This window comes from Synchiropus splendidus, chromosome 2, assembly GCF_027744825.2.
Source record: "Synchiropus splendidus isolate RoL2022-P1 chromosome 2, RoL_Sspl_1.0, whole genome shotgun sequence".
NCBI classification, from domain to species: domain Eukaryota; kingdom Metazoa; phylum Chordata; class Actinopteri; order Syngnathiformes; family Callionymidae; genus Synchiropus; species Synchiropus splendidus.
In genome coordinates, this window is record NC_071335.1 from 11,558,723 (window position 1) to 11,571,123 (window position 12,401).

General features: G+C 42.1%; 1 protein-coding gene across 29 annotated transcripts in view; it reads left to right on the forward strand.

Annotated features, from left to right (window-relative positions):
• Positions 1 to 12,401, forward strand: part of LOC128753618 (receptor-type tyrosine-protein phosphatase delta-like) — a 196,526-nt gene that overhangs the window by 107,505 nt on the left and 76,620 nt on the right. For all 29 annotated transcript variants that reach the window (XM_053855409.1, XM_053855408.1, XM_053855416.1 and 26 more), the window contains one exon: positions 7,290 to 7,427. In XM_053855409.1, the coding sequence (XP_053711384.1) occupies positions 7,355 to 7,427 (73 nt within the window). In that variant the 5' untranslated portion in view covers positions 7,290 to 7,354. The remainder of the gene's footprint in view (positions 1 to 7,289; positions 7,428 to 12,401) is intronic.

Genomic DNA, 12,401 nt, shown 5'->3' on the forward strand with positions numbered 1-12,401 from the left:
ATCTGTGTGGAGCTGAAAATAAATCGGCAAGTGCAGTGATTAATTGATAGTTTCTCTGCCAGTCACATTGTTGGACAGCAGTAAAAGAGCAGTGCCAATCATGCCACTGCAGTTTCTCGCCTCACGGAAGGACACTCTTTTGGGTAATGAAACTCTCAACCCTATTACACTGGGGCGTCTCTGATCCTCAGTCTATGATGAGAACAGCTTCTCTTTTAGCAGCCAGTCATCTTGGCTTTGTCACTTCTTACAACGCTGGTTTGCCTCTGTGTTTTAAAAGAATGAGTACTCAAAAGTATTGACAAAATAAAAATGTCGTGCCATACATTTATATATATATATATATATATATATATATATATATATATATATATATGCCTGTCATAACGTCCTCTCCGTGAGGACTTCCTGCCTGTTAGATGTGGCTCAGGTGTGCGGTTGTTTTTTGGGAGGACTAGTGTCACAAATGTAGAGCCAAGAAAGTGTCACAATGTAATCGTCTGCCATCCCTCCTGAGTTATGTGCCTTTTAAGATCAATGTTTCACTCCCAAATGAGCTCAGGGCTTAGTTTTTGAGTCTGTTTGTGTGTGTCAAGAGGGAAGACGGATCACTGCTAATCAGCCAGCGCTTGTGCGTCAGTGTTCGCGTGTGTGTGTGTGCGCGGGAGCGCGCACATGTGCAAAGTCATTTCATCAAGCCAACACTTCCCTTTAAGCTATTTCCAGCTAAGGTTTGTTTGTTGTTGATGCATTTTGTACCGCTCTGTTATGGCTATGCGGAAAGCATTAGATGCTCTTTCTGACTCATTTGTTGTGTGTGCTTATTCAACAAATGTGATGCCGTTAGTATTCGCTCGCAGAACATCCTGCTTTTTCATTTAGGCTGAAGCTACATTTTTAAGTGTTTGTCAATAAGATACTGATGTACAAATGGCTCATTCGCAAGCAGCCCCACACTCATAGACACGCACGATTAGCCATGAGCGGAGCGTGAGCAGGGGCGAGAGCACATGCCGAGAACCAAAGCCAGGGCCATATTGATGGAGGCTGCAGTTGCAGGAGGTGACCCAGTCGATGAGTAGGAGACCAAGAGCAGCAGTCGGCAGTCCTCCTCTTGCATTCTTAATGCGGAAAAAAGCTAGATAACATAAATCATAACACAGCACAGAGTGGAAGAGACACCGGACATCTTTTCACATTATAAAAGTTGTTTCAAAACATTGAAAATGTTGCTATAGAAAGCGCCTAATCGTTGCTGAGTCCTGGGTGGCTGTAACTAGATGCTTCATTGGACCTCACAAAGCCTGAGGATGGGATTTTGATGGCTTCAGGAAATGGCACAGCACTGCAATATTGCTAAACCATTCTCGCTCATCTGAAGCATGGTAAGGTGAAAATCTACCACTCTGAAAATGAAGGCACTGTATCTACAATACTGTTTCGTGATGTCCTAGTCCAATACAACTGTCTCAGTCGAGAGAGGGAGACTCCTCAAGATGGGTTCCCCAAACACAAACAGGAAGTGGAGGTTTTGAATCAAAGAAATACGACATGAATTTATGTTTCCTCGCAAACGGAGCACGTATTTATCAAGCAGTTGCTCATATCTGGACAAGACATGCGCGAGAGTAGATGCATCCATCATGGATGCATCATGCTGCTTTCCAGTTCCTCCACAAGCCATGGAATCAGATCAAAGGCATGTTCTCATGGCCATCACAGTTGAAAAACAAGATAGGGACGCCCATGACAGCTATTCTCACGTGGGCCTTGTTCCGATATAAACAATAGATACCCTCTGCTTTTGAAACAAGTGTGTCTTTCAGCGTATTTATTTGATAGAAAACCTCCATGTGTTTAGGTTCATGGAAGCCATCTTGGATTGTACACTCAGGGGAATGAGTACTTTTTCATTTATGGATCCTACATCTGGAGCCACAACTAAGGGTGCGATTGACTGAAACAACTGAAGCACACCCTTAAGTCGCAAACTGGATATCAATTCCCCACAAGATGTTTGATATTCAATACCATTTTTGATACAATGGGGATTTTAAAGTGATAAATCCTGTAAAAGGCATTTGAAGGCACCAAGAGCAAAACTTCACATAATGAATGCACTTAATAAAATGAATTAAATTATCAGAAAATAGAGAAAATAAAGACAAAACAAGAGAATCACATTTTCACTCTTCAAATAAATGCAAAATTAATTACCCAGTTATCTGTTTTACTTCAGCTTCAGGAGACCTAAGATTATATTTTTGAAACAGCAATGATGGCGTTGTCTGTCAATAAACTTTAATAGAAAAGAAGCAATTTGACTTAGACTTCATTTAATGGTCATTGCACAATGAAACACAACAGTGAGACCTTGGCAGCGAAATGTCGTTGCTTGGCTTCCGGATCAAACAATAAGAAAATAAAATACTGATGAGTGCAAAACTATTATTATAAGTGCAAAGAAAGTGCAAGGAAGTATTTATTTGAGTCCCACTAGCGAGCTAAAGGTTGCTAGCAGTGGCTAATAATAATAAATCAATAATAAAACCAAATTCATTGAATATCAAGCTGGACACAGCTAGCATGGACTACGCTAAGCACGCTAGCTATAGCTAATAACAAAAGTGCCCACTTTCATGTGGTCCACCAGACAGATTACATCAGGGATGAAGGGATGAAAGGCAAATTTACGAAGTACGATGGTTTTGACTACGTTAGCTTGTAGCGAATGAGAAAGTCTCTTCCCCGCCCCTCCTCTTGGAGGCGACATTACTAAGTCACTTCACTCTTCATTGCGTATAAATCAGGACAAACCGCCGCAATTCCCATCAATTTGTCTGAAAGCAGTGGATATCGGCGAACATGACGTTTTGCCAAACATCTGAATAAAAAAAGCATCTGCTTGCCTTCTGCTTCTTTGTGTTCTGCGTGGTGATGCAACAAACGCAGATTATCGTTTTTGTCAGCTCGTCACTCTTTCATCACAGCAAATAGAATAAATAAATTAGTATGTCTAATTGAATTTGGTGGCTCAGCTTCAGGAAAATTCAATCAGAAGAAGACACTTTGTGTTCCTTTACATGGCACACAGTTTGCCCGCAGCGACGCTTTTCAGGATCCGTATTTGTCTCCGATGTTTCAACCTCCCCTCTGGGGCTGCGACGCAGCTTCCTTGTCGCACCATTTCTCCTCATTACGTTTAATTTGTTTCTCTTATATAAAAACCTCGGCGATTTCCTCATGCCATTTATTTGCTCCAGCGGTCGCTCCTCTACACGAGGGAGCACCTCTAGCATGTCCTGTTTTCAAATAACCGGCTTATGGAGTCAAAGAATTAAATGCTGTGAACGTGTGATTTATTTAGATTATTCGAATTTTCAGACTGATGATGTAAGTGGATGTGGCAACGTCAAAGAATTATGACAGTTTGTTCAGATTTGTTGTACGATTTGTCTTTGTAATAAATGCATTTAATGCGTATGATCGCTCTTAAACAGCATTACATCTCGGAGAGTGCAACCATGGTAACAAGTTTCCGGCTTGAGTGATCGACACGAGCAGAAAGGGATGTGACTGTTCACTGTTTTAGCGCTGTATAAGGGCCGCGTCCCTATTGACTGAGCCGCCTGAGCAATCGGTTCCGAAGGTGTCAAGCCCACCAGGATGCACTTACCCATGCAGTCAATGCTCCATGATTAGCGACTCTGGAAGTTGCTATGAAAGCACATGATGAGCGTAATTGCTCCAGTCGCACTGCAAAAGTGCATTGCTTTGAATGGTGTTATGACTCATTTCAAATCCAAGAAGTGCACTCTCTGCTACCTGCCGCATCACGCTCCAGCCGTCCCTCTCCATCAGTCAGGATCAGCACTGCAGGAACATATAAGGGTGTCCGTCACTTGAGCGGCTCTTTGATATGTCAGGAGGTATCTGGGAGATAAGTGTGATTGGTTGCCGAAGGCTGCCGCGGAGTGTATAATTGAGTGATAGAGACTAATGCGACAGACTAACACTTAAAGAAGAGTGTGAAGTACAGCAGCTGCGGAAGGCTTTTCGGTGGAATATGAGCAACAAAGGCCACCAGAGACACTGACAGTTCACAGTTTAGGGACCGAGACGGAGGAGTCTGATTTCAAAAATGTGCATTATTGTGACCGTTATTCGGAATTCCTCATGCCTGTCATTTTTGTTGTTGCTGTTGTTTAACATACTCTTCATTTTTTCGTCTTCACTTCACTACCTTATTATTCACGTGCTAAACTATTGGTTATGCAGGTCAGAAATGACTCAAGAATGTGACAGAGGGCAGCACAAGTTGATCTATTTCAGTTTTATTAATATAAGTTAATGGCTGTAAGGGCTATTTAATGTCCACTGCTCATCTGAGGTTGCGTCGTGAGGGCAGCAGCCATACTGAAGAGGGCCGGATTTCCCTTTCCTAGGTCTCTCCTCCACCTGATTCGTAGTCACTTCAGTGTGTCCTGGGTCTTGCCTCTTCGAATGGAACCTGGCCAGAGTACTTCAGTATGAAGGTGTTCAGTAAGATGGCCAAGCCATCTCAACTGGCTTCGATTCTGTGTCTCTCTCAGATCATATCTAAGATAGAGGGCAGCCTCTTATACCCGCAACTGTTCATGGCTGCAGGCAAGAAAGCAATAGCTTTACCATTTGGCTCAGCTCTTTCTTATAATACAGGAGACCATAAAGAAGGAAGAAAAACGTGGTCAATAATTGCTTACTAAAGGAGCTGCTGGTCATCTTTATTCAGAGAAATACATCGGAATTCTGATCTGTGGTGCTAATATAAGCTACAAAATCAAAGTCTTCAATTTGATTAGTTGATTTTTATGTGTTTAAAAATGAGCAACTTTAAATCAAAAACTCGGAAAGAGGAAACTGCATCCCGTGTTTGGATGGACTGTGTGTGTGTGTGCTTGTACATCTATCTTTAACCAATGGAGTGAGGACATTTTGGCTGGTCCTCACTTTGTTAGGGCTCATTTTGAGTCTCAAGTTTAGCCATTTGTTTTGGATGGTTAGGTTTCGGGTGAGTCGACTCAATTTGTGCCCAGGGAAATCCAGGTTATCCAAAAGCAATTGTTTCATCCTAAACCAAATGGAAAATCCCATGTGGGTTTAGTTTGCTGCGCGGCCCTCTCGGCGTCCATCTCCCCCTGCCCTCTTGTCTTTTTTTAATCAGATGGCTTGTTGGGTAGTGGAGGGGATTAAAAGTGCTGTGGCTGCTGCTGATGGCTGTGTCCAGATTTGGGAATTACACCAACAAAATGCACATACTGGCTCTCATGTATGCCGCATATGTGCCGGGAAAGACATGGAACAATATGCAGTCAACTGACTTTGGCATTACTGCTCCCACAAGGCTGCATTTGGATGTAAATCCAGAGGCCGTGACCAGCGCGTGAAGCTGACAACGTGCGTGCACATCCAGATATATACATAAACATCACGTAAAATACATTTGCATTCATGTGGCCGACTCCACACCCTCGCTTTCTGGACGGCACGCTTGACTGTCGCGCTGCATTGAGTCATGTGAGATGAGCTGTGGTGTTTCTGACACACATAGTGATGCCTGTCGTCTCTAATGCCAGACGATCCTCACTAAACAGATGGTTGACAGACAGACATTGTAAACAAGCTGAGTTGCAGAGATGAGTGAATGTCCAGGCGTTTGCATGCTGTAGAGGGTTAGCCCCGATTTCTCTTTAGCACTTACTGAAGAACCTTTTTAACCCTTTTCCAGTCGACATTTTTGCTGAAATATTGTCTTGGTTAATAACCCAGTTTTCTTGGACTGTCACAGACTCAAAGCCCGGGGACCAAATCAGAGCCACCAAGTCAATGTAGTGTCCCGCAGGAACGCTAAATACAGTATTAGCATCAAAATGAGTGACAAACTAGATAACCAAGAAAGAAAGTCAATATCATGACCAACAAAGAATAGCATTTAATGGGTTAGATATCAACAATGCATCTGGAAAAACGAAACCTGCACTTGAGAAAGAGAATTTAATAAAAGCTGGGTTGTGAGTCTGTGATACAGGAGGTCATTTATTTTGAAGTTAGCATTCAATAATTTGTATTTCTGGTTGTTTTTAAATCACGCCTCCAGGGTATCACTGTTTCAGCAAACTGACTTTGCACACATGACATAAGTAACCTATGCAATCTTTGATCAGTTTGGAATCAGTATATATTTAAACTGGTAAGGAGCAAAGTGCACATCTCCACCAAGTACCTTACAGTATGTCTACCCCTAACACAATGACAAAGCATCCGTCAAAAAAATTAAAATCCTGGATCCAAATACGGATCTGGATCAAACGGTCCCCAACTATCGCACAATGTTAACAAATCCTTAAAAAAAATCCTGGTACAGATGGTGATCAGGATCACTCCCATTTTTTTTTTCAACTTGTTCCTTGTCCTGTGTCACACATTTGCTGAAAATTTCATCCAAATCCATCCGCAGCCTTTCAAGTCATTTTAAACAAAGCAACACTGTCAACAATGCAACCCCCTTGGTGGAGGTGCCAACACTAAATGATAGAATTTTCATAGGACAAATGGGGATCTATTACCTTATGCACCACAAATATTTGAGCAGCTGCTTCACTTCAAACAGGCTCAGACGGCGGTCGGATAAGAACAAGGACAGAAGTGCACTATATGGTTTTAATACATGATTGGTTGCGAGTACAGAGAAGATGTAACCTCACTGTGTATTTAGAATGAAAAGTGGATGTTGGGAGAGTGAGGATGAAAGGATCGAGGTATTGAGCTGTATGATTATTCGTCGCAGTGCAATACAACTCGCCAACACCCCCCCTCTCCTTAATCTCTCCATCAATCCCGCACTCCATCATTCCAGCTCTCCATCTTAAAACCATTAATTCTTTTTTTTTTTTTTTTTTTTTGTCAATCTGAAATGCTAAAGTGCAGTGTGATTTGGAGGCTGTGTAGCAGAAAAACCTCTGGGCTGAGTTTGGATACTTTTGTGGAAAATGTGTTGACGGATGCTTAATGTTGGTAATTCAATAGCTACTTCTGTAAACTTTGCACTCTCTGGAACACACACGTGTAAAATGCACCTCTGGCGATGAGTGTGCGACCTTAATGAAGTGAAAAAGGCAGCTGGATACTGCAGTGGGGCCTCCAGGGGACTCTCACTTTTCCATGTGTGTTGATGTGTGTGTGCTTCAAACAGCGATGATTGTACTTTTAATGAGTGTGTGTGTGTGATACGTTCTCCTCTTTCTCTGCAGGTTGTAAGGGCTTGTCTCCTTGGTCCTTCTCTACTGTGAGGCAGTGAACTCACGCTGGATACAGCATGCATGTGTCGACGTACCCTAGCGGCCCAGGCCTGCTCTTCCTCAGCTTTCTTCTGCTGGCCAATGGAGACTGTGAGTCCTTTTGCTTTCCACTCTCTTTAGTCAGATTGCATTTAGAAAGAATCCTCTTTTTAGAGTCTGTGCTGCTGAACTAAAAGGGAGGTCTTGAACATAAGACATATTATCCATATGGTGATGCCATTCAGGAGACTGAGAGATAAAATAAAGTTAATGGAGTTAAGTTATTAATGGAAACAGTACTTTATTTATGTGTCAAGTTTGAATGAAGTTTCCCTTTAAATGCAGTGCCACAATGTTTTATACGTACATGCAAACACACACTGCATGTTTGCAAATAGATAGATAGATGCATGCATATGTTCATACATAAGCTATAGACATTGCATTTTACCCAAATACTGAACAAACCTTGATCCCGTCACTGGTGTGTGAAATAGTTTTGGGATATTTGTGGGTCCACATTTGTGTTTACTTGGGTTTCCATTAAGACCTTCAGTCTCTTACTGTACATCACAGTGGAACTTGCCATGGATGTTTCTCCTTCTACAGTAAATCTGAATTGAAATCTATTTCTCCATGTGCAACGTGTGTCATTTCGTACGCCGTCCTTGAGTTTGACGGATTATTACAGAGCTCTATTTTCAGATTGAACACAGTTGAGTGCACTAAGCAATGATCTGATTACCCTCCATATAAATGCAGTATATGACTTCAACATTATTCACTGTAAGTCCATCGGCAATGCATTAGTTCATGTCTATCTCTTCTGGCAAACTGCCATGAGACAAGAGTTTATGATGTATCCTCGCCAGGGATAATTTGAAATTCCTGTGGTTTATAAGCTTATGAACCGATGCCATGAGGATGGATGGGCACCAACTGTCTCAACTCTCAAACATAATGTCGTTTTCCCTGCATAAAATAGTAAAAGCTCTTGTTCCATGGCTTAAGAAAGATGGAAGATAGAAGGTTCGTGTTTTGATACGTGAAAAACTTTCAGCAGGTCTTTAGTTTTGACATGTTTAATGCTCAAATTTGTTCTCTTAAAGGACTGTAGGCTTCTATCCTGGATAAATAAATCCTCCTGTAGATCTCATATTGATCATGATACAGGAAAAGTAGGTTGTAAAAGTTATATTATCTATTCAAAGATTATTACGTGATGGCTGGACCAGTTCATCCGTTTGTCTGTAGCATCTTTACCCTCGCATATGCAACTCCGCGAGGAGTTGGTGACCACACGCAAGGCTGTGGTGTCAAACTCAATCACGCGACGGGCCCAAAAGTTAAACAGAGTCAGTGTTGCTGGCCGAAAGAGTTTACATCTGTTGTGTCATAAATATTCCTCCAACCGGAAAGAATGTGATATTAGCTTCCCCTGTAATTATTGCGCTCTACTTTCAGCATAAATCATCATCTCAACTCAAGAGGCGCTGTGGTCGGAGGCAATCTAGTTTTCAGTGCCTTCCATTTTAGTGACTAACTAGTACTGGTACTGAGAGCTCAGGGGACTGTGTGTCTCACTCAAGGCCCCCGGGCCTTCTAGCTCTGTCTGCATCTGTGCAGCGCGCCAAACTCCCGACTGCTCTTCTAAACTTCGCCGTTTGTTTACTTTCATTTCATTAGAAGAGAATATTTTCTCCCGTTTAATTAACACAAGCATTATTAATGATCAAATAAGAGGTGCGCTTCAGTGAATCCCTCATCAGACGCTGCCGCAGGAACACTTTACTTTGTGCCTTGTTGTGGTTGTAGAACTGAAAGTGCAGCATTGCTCCAAGCTTGTGGCTGCAACTCCAGACATATATCATCTGTAACAGAGCAGTCGTCAGCTATGTAGCGCACATACACACACAGTCTTGGCTGGGGGCAGCTATTCGGCCCCTGCCATGCTATAAAGTACACAGTCGCTGAGAGCCCAGTAAAAGCTACAGAGCACTCTTGTTTTCCCTCACCCTCCTGCCCTTTTGTCCCCCGTGTGAGTTTCAGGGTCGTCCGGTAAAGGCCCAGTCATCTATCAAAACCATGATGAACCCAGATTGCCTTTATGAGTGTTACAGGGAGCGCCGGGGCTGTGACTGGGTTGCACAAGTATTTGTCTCCTCTGTCTGTTTTTCTTTTTTCCTCTGGCCGTTTTTCGTCTGCCTCGACTACCTCCACTCTTCCGCCTTTCCTCCGCTGATCTTCAAATGTCCATATAATGTAGAGAGAAAGAAGATGCCGAGAGCTGAGACGAGGCAGCGAGCAAGAAAGGCTTTTCTATTTTGTTTTCTATCACATTCTGTATAACATGAAACTGCATTTTATATTGCCTTAGCGCAGGACGTGTGGTAGTTTCAATCTGAAGTGCAAGTTGCCTGGATACAGAATATCTGCGTATACCTCAAGGACACTTTGCATTTCTTCGATTAAACCCAAAGCCTGTTTGGATATTTTAAGCAAGCATAAATGTGTAAAGTGTATAAACTGCATGAGCCAGGCAACAGTCTGTGCCACAGTCTGATGGCTATGCAATGCAAATTAAACATGATGAAAAGCTATTTTTTACCACACATAAAATATTTATATCCCCAAAAGATTCACCTTGCAGCATGGAAAACATGTCCTTGTGACTGCTGGTTGGTGATGTCATGCTTTGCACACACTCCTCAACACAGTACTGTGCAGTTAACTTGGATGTAGCACTATTACTTGTATAACTTGTATAACTTGTAAATATGTATCACCACTGGGTTCGGTATATAGACAACCGTAAATCTACAAGTACGAGGTGTGGAGATTTGAAGTCTTCAATGTGTACTGTTCCTTAGGTATTTCCCATTATATGAAGTATTTCGTCAATTGAATGGCCGGATCGTCCGTCCACTGGATAATTTGACAGAACCGTTTTCCATCCCTGTCCATATTTGAAAAAGGCATATTTGGAAAGCTAATTTCGTCTGCGCTTGAGTGTGTTTCTCAAATAAAACAGAAGTGTCGGGCTTTTTAGAGCAAATCCCACCCTTAGCAGTGGATTATCGCTGTTGTAACTCTGGTGTGGCGGCCGTGGTGTCGTGCACAAATGCAACCAATACCATCAAAGTTTGCACACTGCCGTTCACAATGCTGCACCAAAGGTATTAAGATTTAATCTTATGGAAAAGCCACTCACATAAAGAGCTTGCATGCCACCGTGGCATATGCGTTGTCCGTTTGCAATCCAGTGACGCAATTCAGTGTTTTCAGAATTTTGCACGGGTGACTCTTTAAAATCGCATGTTGCCTGGTTCGGTCGCTCCATCTCCCTCCCTACTGTATCGGAGCTCTGTTGCGCACATGTACAAATGACATCTTTCTGGTGGATTAAGAGTAATGCCCTGATCCTGTCACAAACTAGGCCACTGCTCCATGTAGGCAATGAGACATCCTTTGTGAGAAAACGCAGCCCTCTATGAAGCATTTGGGAAGAGACGCTTCACTGGAACTTGTATCCTAAAACATACATCTGTTGTGACTGTAATGAGTGTTTGAAGGTACTCTTGATAGAAATGCTAACACAAGAGGATGACGCCAGAACTATTATTATGAACTGGAAATTCATATGATGACATACCGTACCAAAATGAAATGTTTTGTTTGCTTTTTCATTGTCATTTTCGTCAAAGAGATTCCATAAAAGAATGGGGTGGTGTATTAAAGGGGCCCTATTATGCTCTTCCATCATTAAATATAAGTAATAACTCATAAAAATAAGGCTATGGCAGTGAAACAAAACGCACAGTTTCACAGATATTGTTTGCCTATCACTGCCTGCCTGTTGCTGAAGTAGATAGATTACTGTATATGATTTAACACTAATAAACACTCAATGTCAGTGGATACAGCAGTGACTTTTATGTCGCATACGACAAGAATGAGGACAAACATGGACCAAGGGAGGGAGTGAACATCTCAAATGAAGCACAGCCTGGACTTTTGAGTATCACAGTTGTAGTTTTAGTAGATGTGTTCCCTTGTTCATCGCGGGGGTTACTTTGCGAGGCCACCTTTTGATAGTTGAAATCCGTGAATAGCAACACCACGTATGTAACCTTGGATTTCCACGTTGAGTGGACAGAGGAGTGGATGCGGAGTCTTTCAATTTCCATCAAAAGCTGAGCGGAGCGATGTACAGTCTCAAGTGTTGAGTTTCATGTAGAATTACAACGACGATCATGAGCTAAAGTCCTCCACACCTGCATGTGTGTCGGGTGAAACCTGACTCACAGCGTGGAGCTGCAGTCCACATCATGATGTTCCTGTTGTTCTTTCACAATAAAAGGAATCTGGAGCTCCATTAAAAACAAATAGAACCAGATTGGAATCGCTGTAGAGGTCCACCACAGCTTTGTGAATCTTGGAGTATATTTATCACACGAGAAAGTGTGGGATTCTAGCCACTGACAAGCCCCATTTATGTGAGGGTTGGCAGCCCTGTAAGAACCTGCGATACGCTGAAGCCGCGGATATACCGAGGGCACAGGGTATTTCAACCCCACCTGAAAAATACACCAACTCCTTCATCTCAACTTGATCCAAGAAATTGAAAAGGAGCAGAGAGGCGAACGGTTCTTATCATTTCTGCCCCTTTTTTTATGCATTTTCTTTTCCCTGCCACTCATATCTTTGTGTTTCTAAATGAAGCTAATGAGTCTCAATGAGTCCCATAAGCAAACTTCAGTGGAGACTGTTTGATGCAGTAAGAGACTTTGGAATTGCCTTTGGAATTACAAACATTTTCAATTTTATTTTGATGCCCAGCCACTCTATTACTATGTGAGATTTGATTACTGAAGGGGAAAAATGCTCAATAGGGCCCCCTTAAAACTGAATTTGTTTTTATGACTTTAATGATTGTATTTTATTTTCACTCTTTGAACCACCAGCTAAAAGAGCAAAGTATACAGTACGTGGGATGTGATTTCATTTAAAATAATAGTGCCACATGCAAAGAAAAAATGGAAATGAATTTGCATGTAGTTCATTAAAATACCTTGTTTTTTTTTG